General features: G+C 37.3%; 1 protein-coding gene across 5 annotated transcripts; it reads right to left on the bottom strand.

The window, feature by feature from the left end:
- Positions 1–1,230: 1,230 nt before the first annotated feature.
- Positions 1,231–22,495, bottom strand: LOC104000627 (ubinuclein-1). 5 transcript variants are annotated; one of them, XM_009422715.3, is made up of 14 exons: positions 22,079–22,495; positions 21,158–21,241; positions 20,916–21,005; positions 19,573–19,649; positions 16,981–17,617; positions 15,354–15,453; positions 15,154–15,263; positions 6,835–6,921; positions 4,569–4,658; positions 4,362–4,487; positions 4,097–4,234; positions 3,751–3,798; positions 3,233–3,334; positions 1,231–1,942 (listed from the first exon to the last, which is right to left on the bottom strand). In XM_009422715.3, the coding sequence occupies exons 1-14, from the start codon at positions 22,358–22,360 to the stop codon at positions 1,523–1,525; spliced, it is 2,391 nt and encodes a 796-aa protein (XP_009420990.2). In that variant the 5' UTR covers positions 22,361–22,495; the 3' UTR covers positions 1,231–1,522. The 5 variants fall into 5 exon arrangements, with proteins under 5 accessions (XP_009420990.2, XP_018673554.2, XP_009421005.2 ...); XM_018818009.2 differs by having other exon boundaries at positions 15,354–15,450; XM_009422730.3 differs by lacking the exon at positions 4,097–4,234.
- Between the last annotated feature and the right edge of the window lie 910 nt (positions 22,496–23,405).

Raw genomic sequence — 23,405 nt, 5'->3', positions numbered from 1 at the left:
ACATTGATAGTTGATCTTCACCCATTGGAAAGAAGATCGATAGTGAAAATCAATGGCCTCGAAGGAAATGGATCGGGAGTAGACATAGGTCAGAAAGACCAAACCATTATAAATATATTTGCATCTCTTCTCTTTCCTTTGTTTTATTATTGCTTATTGATTTATTTCACTCACTACCCTCACTCGCACTTTTGATTAAATGTATTTCTGATACAGATTTATCGATCTAACCTTAAAATCGTATAAAATTACTATAACACTAATTGAACACACCCCCCCCCCCTCTTAGTGTCATTACGATCCTAACAACAATAACATACCTAATATCTCATATTTTAAAATTTTTGGTTATAAATATTTTATTTTAAATGACAAGAATATCTTAAAAAATTTAATGTAAAATCCGATAAATTTATTTTTCTTGAATACTCCTTTATCTCTAAAGCTTATCAAGTTTTCAATAATAGATCCATAATCATTGAATAATCTATTTATGTTATTTTTTATTAATCATTGAATAATTTTAATAATTATTTTAAATTTAATAAATTAAATTTGAATGATGATTCTTTTTCCGAAAGCAACTTGGATATATCTACTTCCAAAAAAACCTTACCCAATGAATTGAAGTATATATAAATGCACATTCTTAAAAGTTAATTATTGTAGATAATTCAAAAGTGTTCAAACTCATTTTTCACTAAAATATATTTACACAAATACTACCTTTTTTTTCTCAAATTACTCTTAAATATATGATACTCTTCAAAATGACTCATATCTCAAATTACTCTTAAATGTATAAAGATGACTCATGAATTTTAATAATATATAATTAAAGACCCTTTGCTATTTATTCTCATATAATCTTTTTTTATTAATTACTAAAAAAATTATCCAAATAAATCATGATCTTTCATTTTATTTTATATAAATCAGGACCTTTTACCGCAATAAAAGAATAAAACAAAGAGACTTGGCAAAATAAATGTTACAAAACAAAGAAATACAAATAAAATGGATGTAGATACAATAAAACATTACTTAAAGTAATACAATAAAACGGATGTAGATAACTAAAGGGAATTTTCATTACTGCAATGCCAAATATCAACACTTTAATTACAACACCACGACCCCTTTTAAGTTAGATATGACAATTTGCTGACAGTTACACAGGAAAACCAGCTCCCATAGAGAGATATAAGAACATGTACATGTTGCAGCTCATGAAAGCAAATGCTTATGAGGGGGTAGCTACTTGTTGAATAACTGTTAAATGGAGGAAAAGGATGGCGCATCTATCAAAAGACGATCAAATTGTAATACACAAAGGGATTGGTTGGTGGGAAAGATTAAGAAGACTAGGATTCAGATTTAAGGTCATACAATAAAGAAACAGAAGAAATCAACTAAAACCTAAACTAGCATATTACTTTTGTAAGTGTAAGCTGCAACAAATCAGCTTGGCTCGTCAGAACCTGAAGCACTTAATAGTTCAACACCAGTTCAGGCTGGTGACTCAGGCTTGTGTCATCCAGAAGCTTGGGAAATTTTGTTTCTCAGTGACAAGCTGAATAGGAACTCTCTGGGAATGAACCTGAGTTTCAGCCAACTCAGGTTCTAACTTTTTCAATTTCTTCATGGAAGCTTTGCTTGTGTCCTCAGAGTTTGTGCTCACTTTAACAGCTCTAACCTTGTTGGGCTTTTTTGTTACATGGTGTCCAGAATTGGTAGGTGGGATACAATCCATTGATCGGCCTGTTGTAGCAGCAGTTCGATTGCAACCTAGCTTCTCCAAGGGAGCAAGAAACTGAGCAGTGGAATCAACGATTGGAACTGGCTTCTCTTGTCTGGCTTGTAATTGAGCAACTGGATTAGTCTCAGCCACTCTCACTGTGGAAGCCAACTTTCTCCTCTTGATCCTCTCTTCATTGTGAACCTAAGCAAAGTAAATGAGAATGATATATTACATGCATATTCCAAAGCATCGAAACCACAATTGTAACAAAATCAGGATAAACATAAGCATCAACGAAAGTAGAGCTACAAGAAAGACCCTGCTTTGTGTCAATCCTCGTAACAAATTGGAAACCTCTGGAACTGAAATAAATTAGATGTCAGAATAACATTGCTAATTACTATAATATCCCAGGCTTAGGAAAGAGAGTTTTCATTACTTGTAACTTTACATTGCTAATTGTAACTTTTCATTTTTAAATGTGACTTCTGAAAATAAGATTACAATTGTGCAGCGCCCCAGCAAAAATGTTCACAGATTAGTTCAAAAAAATTGGTGATTAACGTGGTACATATGTTTGACACCATAAAAAAAACCCAATTTCTTGTATCAGATTACACAATTAACTAATCATATGGAAAGGAATCTACAAGTTGTAAAATTCATTAGCAATTAACAAAATCTTTATCACACAATCGCTAGTCAAGAATGAGATTGGCAGCTCTATTTGCTAGCACCTTCTGAAATTATAATCACATCTATAATAGCTCGACAAAAAGATTATTATCCATTACTTTGACCAGTATTTAGCAAGAAAAGGTATATGTTCAATTTAGTGCATGCTGCTGTTTCCAAGCAAAAGGAATCAGGAAAGTGATGTAACACTTTCCCGGGGAATGGAATTGCCCGGCACTAGTGGGAGCACCAAGTGGAATACACAAGCAAAATGAGAAACCAGAAGTTTACAATATACCTGGACCTAAATACCAAAGATATCAATTTTCATATTCCATCGTATTTATCAAGGCTTTAAGGATAGAACCCAAAAGAAGAAATTATCCATGTGAAAAGAAGCCCAGGCTGTTTCAAGACTATCAGATGATCAATCAAGTTTTAGTTGGCATTACTGACAACATTTATCGTTCTCAAAACATAAATATCATTAATTTTATCAAGACCAAAATTTCAGATATATGATCTCACTCGCAACTTCCATAACAATTTAAAGCATGAGTTAGTGTTAAATGCTAATTACACAAGACAAAAATGTTGACATTTAAGATTTTACTGTGACAACATTTTAGTAAAACTAAATAAGAATGTCAAAGATTGAAAATTAAATGGAATCCAGAATCTAGATGAGAGAGATGTGCAAATCATTACATATAAAGAAGCTTACACAGAGAACATGCTAATTAAATAACACAAAGTTTAGCTCAATAAAAGAACTAGATGCATAAAGTCACATAGATACAATAGGGATATCAAGACCTTATTGTGACTATAAATTGCTCTTTTCCTTTCCTTTGATCTCTGAATGGCATCTTTAATTCCAACATCAACCATGTAACCACTGGGCCACAGTTCTGCAAGCTGGAATGTAGGAATAAACATGTAAATAAAAAAAATAAAAATAAAGTAGCTTAAAGATGAAAATAAGCAAAAAAGAAAATGACATTATTAAACTTTACTTTCAATTGATGATTTGACCTATAGGCAAAATAAATGATAAACTAGCTGGGTCTCATTGACAGTAACCAACCGAAAACAAATGCATACAGGAAGAAAATCAAACTCCTGAGTACAAAGAGAGACTGATAATCTGTATCAAGAGAAACTTTTCCAGTAAAATCAAAATTCTGATTAAACAGAAAATTCTTAAACATACGAAACAAATTTTATTGAAAGCTACAAAGTTTCTAAAAGTAGACTTTTACTAAAAATATATCAAGAAACAAAAAGTATAATAAAACATCAAATCAAGAGAAGCCTTGAACTAGTAACACTACCTCTACATAGAGCTTCCTGCTTTGAGGGCCTTTGTCTTCATCCATTCCCTGAAACAGAGAACATAGATAAAGACATTTACCAAATACATCAACATAAGATGCCTAGACTATATTGGACTGTCAGCATTTAACTTCTGATCCGCAAAAGAAAATGATAAAGTATAAGACGAGACTCCAAAATTAAAAGCCAATTGTTTCTAACAATGCCTTAAGAAGATCCAGTTCTAGAGAATATATCATCTCAAAATGCTCTCCTCAACCAAAATCCTCTCTTCCCATTGGAAAATAGGTTTCCAGATTTCATCTTGATACAAAATATCCTTGAGATATTAGTTACATTTGGTACCTCAACATAAAGATCATAGAGATCACAGATCTTGTCTTCTAGAGCAGAATCCATACTATATCTTCCTTTCAAAACTCTTTTTTCATCGTTATTAATTTTCTGAAAATTATCAGCTGAACCATCTTGTAGCTCAGGTAACTGTCACAGAAAGACATCATAAGAAATGAAAAGGCAATAGCTGAAGTGGACTTCTAAAAATAAACCAGATTCAATTAGCTTGTCAACCAGTCAATGAAATATGGTTCCATTAACATGATAAGCATACCTTGGACTTCAACTGAGAAACACGTGCTCTGATCATCTCAGTGGCTGCCCCTTTTACTTGATGGAATCTATCAGCTTTCTGCTGTTTTGCTGAAAGACCTAATTCAACCATCACTCTCATATTTCTCTACAGCAAGAAATATCAACTATTAGACTGTAGGAAACAGAAATGGCAGAAACCTTAGAAGTAAACCAAAATACTACATACAATCAAGGCATGTTGTCTCGTGCAAATATAGGTGGAACAGTATGCACCGATGTTCTTTTCTCCTAAATTCACCTTAAGAGTCTTTTTCTCCTAAATTCTCCATATATAAAGTATATTTAGATAATAAAAAAGTATATCTAAGACATAAATGAAAAAGAAGTTTAGGTTATAAGGATGAAAAATTATCTAGGCTATTGTACATACTAATAACAATATATGATTAGTATATTTCACTAATAACAAGAGCATTCCACTCACTTCGGACCATTTCGGGCCATACATCAGACCATGCATACAACCATATAATATCCATCAACAACAAAGAAAAAGCCAGCACCATCTCCAGCTAAATCTTTGTGATGGCACATAACAAAAATATAAAAGAAAAACTCCATAAATTATCTCATCAACATGATTATTTTTTAAAAAACAAAAGTACCTATTTTATCTTTTATCAATTATTACTATCAACAGCATTGCAACCATATTAACTAGATCTACAAAATAAGTTGCCAAATAGATTTTGACCAAAACTCTTTATGCACTTTGTAAGATCACAATGTATATTAGAAGTATTTTGAAGCCTTTAACTAAATAAAGTGGACTGCTAACAGTAAAATCATAAAATAAAACGTAAAGTGACCAAAAACATTGAGTTATTAATTTCTATTTTGACTAAGATTTCATTTCTAATAATTGTACAACGACATGCCAACAGCAATGCATTATTAGCTTTTGTTTGTCCCATGTGACAAATGTTTTGCTATTTCATTGATAAATGCAGAAGTTTTTGCTAAAAGAATTAAATCTATCTCGGATACTGATTTGGGAAACTGACCAGTACAATACAGGATGTCATCCAGTATCACAAGAAAAATAAAAATAAAAAATTTAATACCAACCAGTACTGGTCCTTGGTCAGACCAGAAAATACCGGTCGTATAGAACGATCCAACAGTATTTAGTTCCTTGTATCTATTAGTTTGCGGCAGTAATTCTAATTATCCACAGGCTCGTAAACAAAGGAATGTTGAAAATTTGGAGTACCAATTTACACATTCTATGGTATTCAAATGATATCATATACAACCACTGTCATAATTCCCTTAGCAAATCTTTTCTTGCAGTAGAAAATCATCGCAGCATTTTCAATTTTTTAGCTTTTAAAGCAAACAAAAGGACTTCCAAGTAAAATTTTATTGGCACATGTTGTTTTCAGATGCAGTAAGGAGACTTTTTCCTAATCCAAGTATGACAGAAACATTCCAATATCATGAGTGACTACTGTTAGATCACATTCATGTTTCACATCAGTCAATTCATGATTGTTCCATGCTGAAAGCTTTACTATCTTCAAGATGTTTCTAATAAGCATGCGTTAGTCATTTGTGATAGTTCACTTGAACCTACATGACACAGTAGAGAAGTAATTTGTAGAACAGAACTTTTCCCACATCCAAGACAATATATATTAAGGTAATATTAATCAAGGCTACAAATATGTTTCTTCTATGTTAGTGTTGAGGTTAGGTGTCTTCTCTTATGTGTACACTAAAGGCCTAGCATTATGTTAAGGAGAAAAATCCTTTGTAAACATCCAGCTTATCCTTTGAGTTCAGGGAATGATAATTAGTCCAACACGGAAATTTTGATAAAGCAATTTTCAATTTTGTAACTTATTTTATCCATGTAAAAAGAGTCTAAAAAAATTCTTGAAGATGAAAAATAGCATTTTTTTTCAACCAATTTTATCCCTTAGGAATTAGAACTTCAATGACAGAAGTGGATTTGCTTGTCAAACTATCAAGACCAACTTTTCTCAAAAAAATGATCTCTATATTGGCCAAAGTGACAGCAATAATGTAAGCCTTCATTACTCGAGTGATCTTAAAGGAAAAGAGGGCAAAGTGGGCTACGGAAGTTACTAATTCAACTGTACCATGTGAGGCACCCCTAATTGGCAAACCCATTCATCTGGCTATGAATTAATGAGGAAAGAGATCATTGTGAGTATAAAACAACCAAACAAAATTCAGTTGCTTCTTGAAAGAATAACTACCCAAATGTTTGAATAAATATCAATAATATTATCAGCATAGATCTTTGTATGTCCACTGTATGGGAAACCTATTAAATGATGCCATATTATCGCACAGAAAATGCAAGATGAAGTTTCATGACTAGCATAATCTAGATATAATAGATGAGCAAACTTTAGCTCCTGATAAACAGTCAAAAACAAGGCTTAGATTTTCTAAAATGTTACCTTTAATGTCCTGCGCTGTACTAGGTGACCTAGAATACCCATAAGCCGATCAACCAGCTCATCTTCAGAAATTTTACCTTGGCTTGCCTGCAATAACAATGGGCGTTATTTGCTTTTATGTTGCCAAAAATTCAATAGGCAAAGCTAAGTGTTTGTCAAATCATAACTAGGAGACAAGAAATCTCTAAATCCTGGCCAAAATACATTTGGTAGAAGCTATTTTTGTACAGATTGAAGGTACAATCCAAAACATACTTTATGGGGAGTGCACAAGGGAAGAGCAAAAAAATCAAGTATTCGAATGCAGGTCAGTGTTCTACAGCATTATAATTGATACACTAAAAAGTAAGAGGTTTGACTAATAAGTTATATTTACCCGTTCTGTCACGGACAAAGCTGTAAACAGGTGTTTGATGTACTGCTCATGTATGTCTGTATCTTTCGGTTTTGTTCATACTTTGCATAGCATGTAGTTGGCTTGCAGTAGGCTTGGCAGCCCCAGTTTGGTTAGCTTTTATGGTTGTTTCAAGTTTGTAAATGTAGCTTATGTGCAATCATCGTGCAAAGGCAAAACTGCCCAGAAACAAAACATCCAGGAAGCCATTTTGGGTTTCTAGCTCCGTAGAGTGGTACAGAGTGTCAGTCAGTACAGCACCCAATAGGTATCCTGGTGGCACATGGCTGGATGAGCCTTTGGGGTAGTGTATAGGGCTGGTTCGCTGCGTTGTTCTGCAACAGTGTCATGTGGGCACTTGCGCAGACTTTGGGCCGCGGCGGACCACCTTGGACCCTTTGTCGCACGACCGTTCAGAGCTTGTGAAGTCCATATTTGTAATTTGCATTGTCTATCAGGTGTTTGCTGAAATGGTTGCTTGTATATCCCGAGTTAAATGCTTTCTCTAACCCATCTTCCCTTTTGCAGATCCTCAAGGGACCATAAGAGATTTCAAGGATGCTGACCCCTTGTGGACGGACACGCAAAGATGCTACACGACAGTGATTTAAATTAACGCGCGGGCGCTTGCCTAAGCGCTTGGGCGAGGCGAGGCGAGGCCCAAGCGCCTCATGTGCGCACCAGGCAACGCGCTTAAATGAGGCGCCGCCTGGGCGCTCACCCGCACATAGGCATTGGGCACTTTGAGTGCACCCAATTCAATTAAGCAAACCAAATCGGTTTAAGGTTGGTTCAATTCGTAGTTTCTTACCTCAAAAGCCATGCATCATGCTCGTGCGACCCCGAGGAACCCTAGCGTTGCTTCTACCTCCGCCGCAGACATAGCGGACCAAGCCTTCCTCTATTGTCGACGAACGAGTTTGACGGCCCCAGTAGCTTCCTTCCGCTTTCACTTCCTTCCACTGTCGAGGGAGAGGACCGCAGGTTCCTCCACCACTAACAGATGTCGTATGAAGCTTTTATCGCTTGCGTTGCTATTGTCTGCAACTTCCGCTGTTGCCGTCGCTGTTGTCCGCAACTTTCGCCGTAGTTGCTACTACTGTCCACAGCTTTCGACGCTGTCACTGCTACTGTCTGCAGCTTCCCTCGCTGCCGCTGCTACTGTCCACAGCTTCCATCGTTGCTATCGCTGTTGCTGTTGTTCACAACGCTATCGTAACTATCTTAAACTAATCCCCCGCCGTTGCTGCTATCTCCCTTTGTTATTATTATTTTTTTTTCCCCTCTAACTTTAAGTAATATACTGTTAACAGTATATTTTTAATTTAATATCATATTTTAATTTAAATAATTATATTTTTAATTATATTATATATTTTTATATTTTAATATTTTAGAGAATTTTTTTCCCTCTAACTTAAGTAATATACTGTTAATAGTATATTTTTAATTTAATAATTTTTATTTAAATAATTATATTTTTAATTATATTATATATTTTTTATATTTTAATATTTTAGAGTGCCTCGCTTCGCTCGAGCAAGCGTCTATGCAAGCACCTAACGCCTCGAGCATTTTGAGACCATGGTGTCTAGCGCTTTTTAAATCACTATTGCACGACTTAAGTAAAACTAGCTAAGTTCATGATAGATGGTATCAGAGTAGGACAAGCACACTTAGAAACACTTGGCATGCAAACATGGGAGACCTAACGAGGCTACATTAAGGGCAACTAGTATGTGCGATCATTTAGGGGAAATGAGCGTTGAGGTGTAAGAAAAGGAGTCGCTCAGAGGAGCCGACATTCGAGATTGGCATTCAGAGGAATGACCAACCTTTCGCGTGAGAGACACCACGAGGACAATCAAGCTAGAAAGAGCGCGTAGCACACAAAGGTTGGGATGGCTGAGTTCGAGCTATGGCTCGACGTTAGCAACTAAACTTGACGGTGCTCAAGGCAAGCGGGGTGCTTGGCAAAGGATGAGACTGTGTAAGGTGGGATGGGTTGATCAATGACCGAAAGAATTGTGCAAAACTCACAAAGGTGAGGGAATTGCTAACTTGAAAATTTTAGTACTCATGCAAGGGCTTGTATGCGGACAATAGATTATCCATAGCCATCCCAAGGCGACCGAAACTCGACGCTATGGAGCATTGAAACTCTCTTCGGCATGGGAAGGATACGTCCGTAGGAGGCTGAAGTGTGCAACAAGTTCAGCATGTTGCTAGGCATTGAGGGTTGCAGCGGAGGTTGTATTGGCGGAGAGTCGTAATTTAGCAAGTGCGTTCACAGGGGTAGAACAATAAACAACTTGTTCAGCAAAACGAAGTAGTTTAAGGGGATGGCGGTCTTTGAAACTTCTAGAGGAAATAATGCGAAGAGGAAAGTTATTTCAACGGGACATATATCCAGGAGAGATAAATCTCGGTTCTCCAGAGGGAGAATCATGTGCAACGGATCGCACATGTTGAGGAGTACCTCAAGACAGTAACTCCACAAAGCTTAACGAATTGAGCAAGTGACAATGAGTCATCGCATAATCTCGCATGAGGTAATGCGTTGGTGGATGCATTATGAGATCAAGTGGGGCACCGACCCAAGGCAACACCAAACGAAGACACACTTGGAGCCAATGTGGAAATCGAACTCAATGGAGAGCTAACCCGTATAATAATGCATGGGAGAGCCACCATCAACTCAATGCAAACCAAGGGACGGAGCAACTTCGGTGGCACTTGGTGAAGTGCCAAAGTCGCACGAAGGGAGTCGACATAGAAGACGGAACATGGAACATAGGCACAAAGCTTTCCTTGGCCAAAGGTCAAGGACATCAACTCTTACAGAGGCAAGAGCAGGATCATGTCGTTCCATAGGTCCCTCATTCTAATGGAGTGGACTCATCCTTCATGGTGCCAAAGATGAAAGGAGCTTCGAGACACATGCACCTCATCTCGACAAAGCATTTGACGAAGGAACTAAGGCAGCTCAACTTGCAGAGGCAAAGTTGGGGTCAGAAGGCCTTGGCACGAGGCAAGAGGACGCAAAGGCGGATACTTTTGAAGAATATGCCACAGTGCTACCATTCGAGTTGTCGTGATGGAAACAATGCACAGCGGAGAGTATGCTATGGGGACAGAGGCCTAGGATCCAGACAATAGCGCACAAATTTCAACGAAGTCGGTGGACTTCGAGAGCTGTTGGGTGACGGACTATCCTAGAGCTATGCTTCGTCCGAGTGTGACCCAAGAGCGGGTGGACGAAGGTTCGTTGCTAAAGGAGCGAATACAATCAGAGATGACGGAGGCCCTACAATGTGCTGGCAGAGGCTACACATAGAGAGATTGCAGTCTGAATTCATCCCACAAAGATCATATATAATGGAGATGTCACCAAGAGGCAACACATAGTGTAGCGAATCGTGGTGGAACAGTTCGAGACAATACGAGACACACAAGAGAAGTCCCGTGAGGGATTTGGTCATACGAAAGAATGATTGGAAGCTATTGGGAGCTCCACTTCGGTGAACAACATGACGACAAGAAGGGCTATGGATTCAAGGAGTGAATGTCATGATACTGTAGAGGCGGTTCTTCCGTGCGTGGATCGAATTTTGCATCGGATGAAAACCTTGGTCATCAGCATATGGGGGCTATACACCATCGAGGGAGAATTTCGAGTGCAAGTTCTAGTGAGTCCCATGGGGGGGCTTAATCATACAAAGGTATGATTAAAGCGGTTAGAGAGTTAGACTACTCCAAGGCTCATATTCGCTTAAGGAAGCCCGGCAAGTCAAAGGACAAAGACAAGTAAACAAACATTGCTACCAATAAAGCTAGGGAGAACAGAATCGACGCGAGCCCTGCAACATAATGGCTGAAACCATGCATAGGATGATAGGAGTTGCAATCTATCTTTCCATCAACCAAGAGAAACTGCTGGAAGAACACAAATGTGTTGAAGCAAGTGGTTGAAAAGGGCGAGAAAGCGACGACGAGTCCAGAGGGACTCAGCTACTCAAAACTGAACGTTAGCTAGAATAGAGATGAACTCGGAAGAGTGTCACGATGTCATAAAGGCAGATCTACCAATCGCGAAGAAAAGAACACAGGTGCGAGGCAACGGATAGTAGAGCCATGGGCATTATAGTGCCATGGTACCACAAAGGTGGGACTTTCGTGGAGTCATTGATCCCTTGCTCATATGAAGGGAGAGTGTTTGGTCACAAAAGGGACCGAGGAGGTAAAGAATGTAGATGCAAACTCCAAGCACCGAAGCAAGGCTGAAGGATGGAGGCCTGGGAACTTCGTAAGACCAATGTCAACAGGCTTCTCATCAAAATACTCGAAAATGAAGGACTTTAGGTCGACGCAGGAATGCTTGACTAAAGGATGAAGTAAGCAGTACACGGTGTTGTATCTTTTATACTCAAAAGAGTAGGCGACAAAAATAATGAAGATGATGGTATAATCCTAGATGCGACCAAAACTATTAGAGACTTGCTCCAAGTTGGGGTGAAATTTTGCTCTTTTCGAGCAAAACTTCTTGCATTCCAGAAGTTCGATGGCAATGAGAAGGCAAATCGTAGTAGCTAACTCAACACAAGGAGTGCAAACACTTCGAGTGCTTCAGAAGTGCAAGAAAAAAGTAGACGAAGGCTAGTAACCAACTCAATGCATAGAATACAACCCTCTAGGAGGCGAGCAAAGTCGAGTAACCTTTGCCTTCTCAACTCTTGAGAGAATGGGCGAAACCGAGTAACCTAGTTCTCTTATTTACCCAGTAGAGAAGCTCTACACAGGTTCAAAAACCCTTCAAAAAACTTAATAGAAAACAACAGTTGTTAAATCCTCATCAATAGTGATCGGTTCTATCGAAAGTAGATTGTCCGCTTCATTTCCCAACAGAATGTCAATCGAAAGCAGAAGTGGTGCAAACCTACTTTGAGGCGATAACTAAACAGAAGAAGATTCGATGGGCAAATTTTATGGAGGAAAGACCCCAAAAACTCCAAAGTTTGCGAGGCAATGCTCATTAGAGCTCTAAAAAGCATTCACCTAGTTCAAGCAACATGAAACGTTTGAGATATTGACGCATAACAAGAAAAGTCATTTACTTTATCTAAAGGATCCGCAAGAACCAACAAGGATCAGCACAACTCAGCCGACCCCACACCAGAGTCAAAGCATTGGAAAGTTTAAGCAGTGTAGCGGATCAAAGTTCAACTACTCATCAACAACAGTAGAGTGTAGCGAGAAGATGCAGCATCCGCAAAGGCTTTAACGAGGATGTCGAAGGAATAAGTTGGGGAGAATGTCACGGATAAAATTATAAATAGAGTGTTTGATGTAATACTCATGTATGCCCATATCTTTCGGTTTTGTTCATGTTTGGTTGGCTTTTATAGTCGTTTCAGGCTTGTAAACGTAGGTTGTGTGCAGTCATCATGCAAAGGTAAAACTACCTAGAAACAAACCATCTAGACAGTCATTTTGAGGGTTTTCTAGCTCCGTAAAGTGGTGCGGAGTGTTAGCCAATATAGCACCCAAGAGCTACTCAAGTGGCACATGACTGGATGGGCCTTTGGGATAGTGTCTAGGGCTAGTTCGCTGTGTTGTTCTACAATAGTGTCATGTGAGAACTTACGGGGACTTTAGGCTTTGGCGAACCACCTTAGACCCTTTGTCTCACAACCGTTCAGAGCTTGCGAAGTCTATGTTTGTAATTTGCATTGTCTATCAAATGTTTGATGAAATGGTTACTTGTGAATCTCGAGTTAAATGCTTTCTTTAACTCGTCTTCTCTTTTATAGGTCCTTAAAGAACCATAAGAGGTTTTCGGGAGTCTGACCCTTTGCAGACGAACACGCAAAAGTAACAATCTGACCGCCAATCTGTACACAAACCAGCCCAAACTGAGAAATCTAATGGTTCAAATATTATTTATATATAAATAAATATATATATATATATATAAACAGTTTTACCCCCTTTTAGTTATAGTTCCACAACTCCTCGTGCTCATGAGCCACACGAGTTGCATGGCCATTGCTTGTCACTCTCATAACCGCAACTCGTTACTCGTACAACCATCGCTCGCATGGCAAACGCTCGCCACTCGTGGCTCACCATCCCTCCTCTCGTTGTCTTGTTTTTTTTCCTTCTTCCTTCCCCTCATCCTCATCTTCAACCATCCTCCTCTTCCTTCTTCCACGTTCCTCTTCTTCCTTCTTCCTCTTTTCCTAGTTCTTCTTCCTTCCCTCAACCTCCCCCAAAGGTTCACGACATGTCCCGATACTAGTCCGAACATGGACTTGGGGACCGCCACAAGTGAAGATGCAGACCTTGCAAAAAACATAACATAAAAATAGAAGGATGCAATTAGGTCGGTTGTGCCTAAAAACCATCATCAAATCGCCAAAGATTGTAATCGTATTTTGACTATTTATTTCTTATAAATCTCTCAAAAATTTATGCAAGAATGCCTGAAATTATTCTCAATTTCATTATAAGGGAAGTCAAGGACAATGACGAAAAAGCAGGAAAAACCTAGTGAGAAACAAAAGTGTGGTATAGAGCAGATTTGGAGATCTTGCAATGTGAGAACTAGAAATTGATGCAATTACATCTTAAATCTTTATTTCTTATATATTTATGGGTAAGATCCAAGAGCATTCTGGTGCCATTTTCATAGCCTCATAAACTTAATTTTCACTTCTTAGTTTCTCCATCAACTATATAACATTTTTTATTATACTTGAATTGCTTTTCTTCAGATGGATCAATAATAGTTGAAAGCTTCTACTTTAATAACTCAACTGAACCTCAATGAACAAATGTAAGCCAGTCTTATTTGACTACTTTTACCCATGGAATGCGAATTCGGCCAGTTCGGTACAGTATGGCCAGTACGATCTTTGTGAATCAAGCCTGGATCTGTGTGGATCAAGTCCTCATTTTGGTAGGATTATGAATTTGGGGATCTGGTTATAATTTGACAACTTCTTCATAGGAAAATAGCCCCAAAGCAATTATCTCACAATCTGGCATGGTAGCATGCTTGTCACTTGGGGAAATGCCATCATTGGCAATGCATCCATTACAATTATATCAATAGGAGTGGAGGATTAATCCATTTGAAGCAACATGTGGCCGATGGATCTCCCAATGTTGCAAAATGCATATAAGTTTCTCAAAAGATAAGAAGGGCCCTCCAAGAAGAACTTTGATACCTGAAAAGCATTGCAGCTGCAGGGGAAGGCCAACTGGAGGAATTTGGTAAGTGTTCTACAAAGCCACAAGTCTATGATGAGTACAAGGTCACAACAATGATGTTGACCCAGACCTCACAGCTCTCATACAGGCTTCCTTGGAGTACCAACACAAATGAGGAAGCGATGAGACATCAGTCGGGGGGACTCACAGTATGGCAGTGGTAGCAGTAGTGGTAGCGTATTGAGTCAATCCAACGAATCATCTATAGTGATAACCACATTTCAACTGGTGCACCAGGATTGGGTAGGAGTTCTAGCATAATTTGAACCAGACTGCCTGAAATGGTGGCGGACTGCATCTCGGTTGGCAGTCGGAATGATAGATACCAATTGAACCGTACCGACTACTACGACTGGTTTTGCATTCCCATTTGATAAACTACTCTTAAGTCATAACATGAATTATGCTTTTCAAGTTCAACGCAAAGATTTCTTAGAAAGTCCTGTTATTCTAAAGTAAAGGCTACTAACTCCAGGTGCCTTGCAGAAGACTGAAGTATATCAAACTGTTGGAAAATATTTCAGTAGTAAGTGTAGGCATCAAAGTAAGAAACATAAAGTCATAGGTTTTGAGTACACAGCCCGATGATAGCTGTGCAGATCATTAGGTCAATCACTAAGCAGCAATAAAAAATAAGGGTTACTCAGTAATACCGATAATCTTGCAACTTTAGCAAGCTTCTGCTTTACTTCCTTCGGAAGTCTCCTCTTAGTGCCTTGAAATGCCAGATCCACCTCCTGAACATCAAGACTTGGTGGTCTACCTATAAAGATAATTTCAAATTAATAACTAATTACAAATAAGGAAGATTCTTGTTAACAAAAAAGCAAAATGATATTCTCAGAGACATAACACTCAGCCACTATCTTTTCAAGGTCACAGATGGCTCGTTCAAGTGTGGTCCCTTTAGGCCTGACAGAGGAACTTCCTTTCGCCCTTGTGGACAGATGCTGCTGCAGTAGATAAGATCAAATAGCAACATAAAATCGTTGAACATAGCACATAGAGAAGAACATTGTCATTCTCAGATGATGAATAACAGGAACTATATCCAACTGAAGGGTCAAGAAACAAAAGAAACCACTTGCTTCTATTTATCATATTAATAAATTGCTCCAGCCTCCATCCAAAGTTCCAAACTGTACCCAAACAATGATAGAAGATAACTACATAGGTAGTCATGTAAGAACTAATTCACTTGTTCCAAAGGACAGATCCAAAGAGCTAATAGGAGCATCATAATTTATCACAGTTGCTAGTGTGTGCAAAATATTAATCTTTCAGGAATTCTATTGGGGGGAGGGGGTTGTCATTACAGGTTGCCCATGTTGATAAAGATAAATGTCCCTGAAGACATAGAATAATATATGGGTCAACTTTTAGCAGCAGCTACAAGCATGCCAACATCTTATATTAGTTCCTTTCAAATTCTTACCCTTTTGGGGGGGAAACATGATAGATTTAGCCCATTAAGATATTAATAAGATCCATAATTCTTCCCCTAACTGACTGACTCACTATAAGTTACAGCAAACAGGCACATTGTAGAATTCTTGCTCCAGTAATAAATATATTCTGACAAGAGAACAATAAATAGTCATTCAATTTATAACTACTTCACGGTCAATGTTGACTAGTCAGATCAAAGCTAAGAAGAGCACATAACACAAGTATAAGACTAGAGATAGGACTTCATTGGTCTTGTAAAGAAAGAAAATGGCATTCAAAGAACCACAGCAATCCTTCCAAGAGCAGTTTTCTTCATGTGCATGATCTTGAGTGGAGATATGCAGGTACCAAAACATGCCTCTTTAAATACATACATTATTAGATTCAAGAGTTATTATTTTCTTTGTGAAAAGAGGAAAATGGAAGAAAATGTAGATAGGAGGATTAGCTCTTTATACAAAGAAGCAGGTCACAGTGAAGGCAGATGAGTAACCTAAAGGCTGCAAATTTATCTATTTGTTTCAGTTTATTTCATGATCCTATCAACAACTTCAAACAAAAGGAAGAAATAGGAATTTTCATTTCAAACCATCCATTGTGGATTTGTACCATTACTACGGATACTGATTTTAGTAATTTTTTAGTTGTCAAAAGACTCAAAACATCTGTTCACAGCCATATATATGTAGAAAGATAATCATAACATATAATAATATTACTAGTTTAGAATTACTGTGAGGTCATTTACTTCATGTACATCTATAATATCTGCAGCTATCAGCAATTAACAGGATTGTAAAATTGATATTATAAAGATATTATCACATATGACGTATTTTATAGACAACAGATCAGTTTAACTAGAATTTAAAATTTCAGATTGACACCGAATAGAGTTCCTTAACTAATAAAAAATTAAAACACTTAAAACTAATACAAAGCAAGTTTAAAAGAAGTAATTTCTTAACATAAAGTGTATAACAAACATAATACGTAACAACTCAAAAGTACTTGTAAAGAAGAAAACTCACTGCTTCATGCATAGGATGGGCACTCCCAGGAGAATTCATAGCAAGAAAATCACTGGAGCCATATCTCTCCTTACTTCGAATTGTAGCATATACTTCTCCAGCATCACTATGTAGCAATTTTTTTGACTGAAATTCCATGTGACCTTCATTGCAGGATACTTGGTACAACGGACCAAATGACTCACTTGCTCTTGACCTGTGGCCAGTATTTTTTAAAGCAAGTACTACATCTTTATGCTTATCAAGACACTTTAGTTCCAAAGGTTGCAAAAAACCATCCTTATACGGCACTCTCATGATTGATTGCAAGGAATCAGATACCTTGGTTGATTGTTTTTCTGATTTGATGGTGAAATCAGAAGATTTACTTTTGTAGGCTGTTGTAGTGCCTTTTGATTTATATTTTATATGTCTGCCTTCTTCACTGTAATGTTCACCAACACCATATGTTGCATAAATTTTTCCAGGCTTTGGTTTCCTTCCTACCTCTGGTGCATTCCTAGCAGCATCCTTGATGTGCATATTGTCAACATTTACAGGGCCACTGGGAACAAGGACATTACCATCACCATGCAGTTTTGTGGAGTCGTTTCTTCTTCTTTTGCTTGGTGCCTCCTTAAGTGACGTGCTAGGCTCACTATTACAAGGAAGATCAAATAGAACACTTAGAATTGTTGTTTGATTGTTTACAAACAAAATTGCACTATATGATACTGTCACAGGGACAGAGTGAACGGTCAAAAAGTACATGCAGTTCTAAAATCTTGTCTGAAGGAAAAAAAAAAAAAACTCATAGGTGAGACCACAACTAAACACATGGTTAACGTGAATTTCTATTTTAAAACAATACAGAGAGATAAAACAAAAAAGCTAATGGCCACTGAAGCTAGAAAAAATCAAACAAACCAGAATATCTTGGCAAGAATACAACTATATTAAATACATTGGACTTTCTTGATGTCCAAGTACCACACTTTCTTAGGGCAGCCTCCCTCACATGTTTGCACATGATATCCAACCAATGGTACCAACAGAATGAAGTATAATTGATGCTTCTCCCAGCACAATCACTAGTCGTGTACTACCAAGAAAAAGTAATTCCAAGAGAAGACAAAGAAAATAGAAGAGAAACTCTGCTCCAGTAATTGATGTTTCCATATTAGATAAAATTTACCATCTACAAATTGTTTTAAACCAAACCACCAATTTACTAAAATGTCCTCAATATGCAGAAGATCAAGGCAAAACATACATAATACAGATGTATATGTGGGCAATTGGTACACATGAAGTAAATATTAAAATATCAAAAAGTTATATATACAATCAAATGTAAGAAAAACACTGCAAAGAGATCAAGTGAAAAGATATAATATATGTGCAAAGGCGTATATAATCAAATTATTAAATGTTATCAAAACAATATAACAGTAGACAATAACATATTTCTTGCTTATGAGAACTGCACATGCAACCACATGACTATTCATGGTTGTGAACATAGCTACATATACATGTCTAGGTAGACCATATATGCAATCACTGCAGTCAGTCAAGCTACATAACCCAAAGAAATATGGTGATATAACATCATAGATCACATTTTGGAATATCCGCAACCACCATCAATGGAGCACTCCCAATATGCAAAACTATTGCATGCTACTTAAATTCATTCTCTAGAAAGAATAGCTCAATGAACAAGGCTGTTGCCAATGCAAGGTTCAAGCAGAGTTCAGACTGTTATGTACTGACTGGTTTACCTGTTTGATCATGTATCAACATTGGATCATATGGCTTGGGTATTCAGTTTTTATTATAATTTCAAATATATCAGCTGGTGCAAATCAACATATCACCAAGTATGGAACTACATACCAATCCAACAGAGGTAGGCTAAAATTAAATATTATGATGTGCACAATCCAACAGCCCTTGCAAGAAAAAGGCACATTTTTTTAACTGGAACCTAGCTTACCTAAATCATAAAAGGCCAAACTTACCAAAAACCAAGGCTGTGTTAATAGGCACCTCCAATACCCAAATTCAGTTAGCTCATGTCTATGTCAATAGCAAATCAATTAAGAAATGAAAGACATAAAGCTTTAGCAAGAGACTTTTGGTTAGGAACTACTTTGGAAAAAAAGAACCCATAAAAAAGGAGTAAATCATACCATTCCCCTCATCAAACTCTAAGTGTTGTTATGGATTATACATTATCCTTAAATTATCGTCAAAGACAATGTCAATGTCAATGAAAAAAGAAATAAAATGAAACAATGAATGAAACTAGTCAACGTGGCAAATTCCATAATTTTTAGCATGGCACATTCTAACTTTGTCAATCAGCATTGTTATCCTTGCTATAAAACAGAGTTGAGAAAAATGGCTATGAAAATATGAAGACAACATTCTAGTGAAAAAAAGGAAAAAAAAAGCATATACAAACACAAGAAAACCTACCAATAGAAAGATTGATCTAAAAGTAGAAAACAAATAAAAAGCTTTGCATTAATCAACTAACCAAAAGAGTGATTGGCTTAGAGAAATATGAAGGCGATCGTAAAACTGAACCATGTGGAGAAAACTTACATCTGCTCTAACTTTCCTTTGTTGACAAAATACCCATTGTGCTTGGTTGACATTTTGTCCACTTGAAAATATTCATCCTGCAAAATAGTATTACCCATAAAATTAAATGTTAAACAAGTAAAGGTGGCAAAAATAAAAAATTAAGTCATGTGATCCATAATAAACAATAAATTGTTCATTCACAGTTGTTTTGCTATATTAGATCCATTTGGTGAAGTCACCAATCACCTGGACGCTTGTCTAGGTGCCCAAGCGATGCAAGGTGAGGCCCGAGCGCCCGATAGATGGGTCAGGCAAGCGACTTTGACTGAGCACAACCTAGGTGCTCGCCTAGGCCCAAGTGATGGGCGGGCCAGGCACCCTCTTGATTCAAATCAAGCTAGGTCGAGTCAATTGTGAGTCATCTGGTTCGATTGAACTATATGAAATAGTGTCAACACCATGCCCCCCTCCCCCCCCCCCCCCTCCAACGCACCCGAGCCCTAATCGCAGCATGTCTTCTTATCCAGGAAATCCAGTGTTTTCTTCGGCGAACCATGGTTGTGAATGGCGGTAGCAGCGGCAGCATCTTTCTCCAGCGAGCACTTCCTTCACCATTGCATTCTCCCTTCTCTTCCCTCCTCCCTCTTCCCCTCCTTCATTGCAGTTTCTCACACTATCGAAAGAAAACTTTGAAACTCAGCTCTAAACTACCAAAATTGGAATAGAGAGATCAGGCCACAAGAGAAAGTGTTTCCATGAAGATACATGTGGAACTGATCTCAGAATCTCTTAAAACATACAACCTCCAAACAGAACTAACCTGCTAAACAATGAAAATGTACATAACTTACCAGAAGAATCAGAATTTTCACAACATTTTTTTAATTTTCAAGTTACTCAAGAAAATTTTAGAAACATTGGAGAAGCAAATTTCTCTTTTCTATGTCCAGAGTAGAGGTGCTTCTTGATAGGACAGATTCAGCATAGTGAAGAACAAATCTGATATATTTGACTTTCCAGCTACTCTAGTGTAGAGAGATCATAGCCACAAAAAGAAACCTATCCAGGTAATTTGAAGCCTCTTTATCCTTGTCACTCCTCACAGTCCCAGCTTCAATAGCATTTAAGTTAAACTTGAAAAAGATTAATTATTCAAAGCATTCATAAGATACTGCTTTTTTTCCAAAAATTTAGCAAGCACTTTCATTAGAAAACAGCAAATAAAAAAGTTCATTAGTGTAATATAGCAATGGTTCAAAGATCATTGGATTTAAAAAATAAGTCAGGAGTTTCAGCAATCAATAGCTTATAGAATCTGACCATATGCCAATAATATTTATACGTAGGTAAACAGCACTAACCAACTCAGTATCATCTATAAAAGAATCCTCGGTGTCATATTGATCGTCACATGGGATATCATCAAGTTCTTCATCACTGCTTTGTTTGCCCTGAATCAAAGAACTTTCAAGATTAGCTCCTGTATCAAAGAACTTTCAAGATTAGCTAAATCACCAAATCACAAGCCAACAAGATTTATATTCAAAATAACAATAATCTTTTCATAAACCATTTGACCAAAAAAGCACTTCATAGTTCATACCACGTACAGGCGTTCAATCTTCTCAATAACTGCACTAAAACGATTTGTAGGTGGAACTGCATCTTCTAATTCTTTTGCTGCAGGCTGAACTCAACAATTAGACAAATTTAAAAAGAATTCTCAAGGATGATAGCAAATACACAATAACATTATAAAACATGGGTCATCAATTTTCTCACATTTGGTACATTGCTATGTCTATGTTCATGCATATAGATAAGAGGAAATGTAATAGGGAGATATAAAAAGCTCAATGAAGAAACATGGCTTTTGCATGGTTGCACATAAGTAGTTCTGCCCGCAAAAAAAAAAAACCATAACTCTCCTAAGACAATTAAATTCTTCAATGTGCATGGACACAAGATTTACATATTAAAAAACTGAAAACAAGAACTAAACCGAATAGGTAACAGATGACTTTAGATAATTCAGATACATTAGTTAATTGCAATATGAGTGTCAACACTGGAATGCTCATAATAACAGCATCAAACATTCAACTACAGGTATTGGTGTTTTGCTGAAACTTAATTACTATCGGTATAGTCATCTATTCGGCCATTCTTCTTTTAGCAGTGAACTAGTGCAATCATTGTCATATTCAAGAGCCGATAACAACTAATTAATATGTTAACAATGTGACATTCACTAGTAATTGAGCATCTAGAAGCTGAAGAACAAAGAAATGCATATAGCAATTGAGCGTATTGACCAGTCAGAAAATAAAGTGTATGCCATCGATGTCAGGTAGCACATTACAAACACTTTGAGCATGACTATAACCTAATCAACAAATGTTTTACACACTCAAATGGCAGAGGAGGAAGCAACTTTTAAATCAGCAAAACCCTAGAATTTGCAGGAACAAACAAACAAGAAGCCAATAATAATAATAAATTCTCGAAGGCAGGGAAACCCTACCGGACCACCAGCTTGGGCGAGGGAATCAAGAAGTGGGTCAGCCGCTGAAGCATTGGGAGGGAATCCACCCCCGCACCCTTTACTGGACTCCTTAAGCAGCCGCTTCCAGGAAACGATGGTGGTCTCCCCGGGCTTGAGATCCACCGAGAACCGCACCCTCTGGCCGCCGCCTGCGGGAGGCAGCAGCTCCTCCTTCGGTGGCGCGGCGGCAGCGGAAGACGAAGCTGAGACAGAGGAGAGGGATAAGGAGGCCCTAACGTGGGCCCCTTTCTGGTCGTCCATGGTGGGTGGGGATCCTAATGCAAAGAAGATGAGAGCCTTTTAGGGTTAGAAGTATGGGGGGAGAGATCGATCGGACCGATCGCTTTGGCTCGCGAGGGAAGGCGCGGTATTGTCCCAATGTCAAGGTCTTAATCGGACAAAGATACGCCGTCGTTTCAAGCCGTCTCCTTATTTTAAATTCGATCATATTTGGACTCTCCCCCCCACATTAAGTGATAAAGCATAGGATTATTTACGGATTATCTTATTAATTACTTTTAGTATTTTGATCTATATATTTTTTAAAAAAAAATATTAATTTTTTTTAATTATAAAAATTAAATATCTAAGTTTATTTATCGTAACGCTATCGATTTTTATCAACGAAAATAGGAAAATAAAAATAAAAAATTAATTTTAACATTATAGTTAATGATAACGGATGACGTTGGTAGTTGGGACAACGATGATGTTGTAAGCCATGGGTGGTTGTTGTGGATGAGAAGAGCGACGACGAGATGTGATGATCACTTTACATCTGCATCGATATCGATGTAGTTGCCGAGTAATCGTTTCGTCGCTTAACATTTATGTCGGTATTGATATAGTTTTCAAGCAACGAAAGAATTACTAGACATTTACATTGGTAGCCATTTTATCGCTCAACAACTACGTCGATATTAATGCAGTTGTCAAGCGGCCCTCATCTCTCATTGTTGCTCTCCTCATACACAACAACCATTCATGGCCTTCAACGATATTATCATCCGTCATCATCAATTAGAATGCTAAATTTTAGTTTTTATCATTTATTTCCATATTTTTGTTGGTAAAACCAACAACGTTAAGATAAATGGATATAGATGTTTCGCTTTCATAATTTAAAAAAATTAATATAATTTTTTAAAATATAAGGATTAAGATACTAAAGATAACTAACTAATATGTAATTAGCCCTAATATATATATATATATATATATATATATAGTATGAAAAATAAAAAATGCATAAATCATCATGAAAAAATGATGCTTGTGAGAGTCAAAATAAAAATATTGTAAATAG

The sequence above is a fragment of the Musa acuminata genome, chromosome BXJ1-1, assembly GCF_036884655.1.
Source record: "Musa acuminata AAA Group cultivar baxijiao chromosome BXJ1-1, Cavendish_Baxijiao_AAA, whole genome shotgun sequence".
Lineage (NCBI taxonomy): Eukaryota > Viridiplantae > Streptophyta > Magnoliopsida > Zingiberales > Musaceae > Musa > Musa acuminata.
This window is presented reverse-complemented; position numbering and strand designations above follow the sequence as displayed.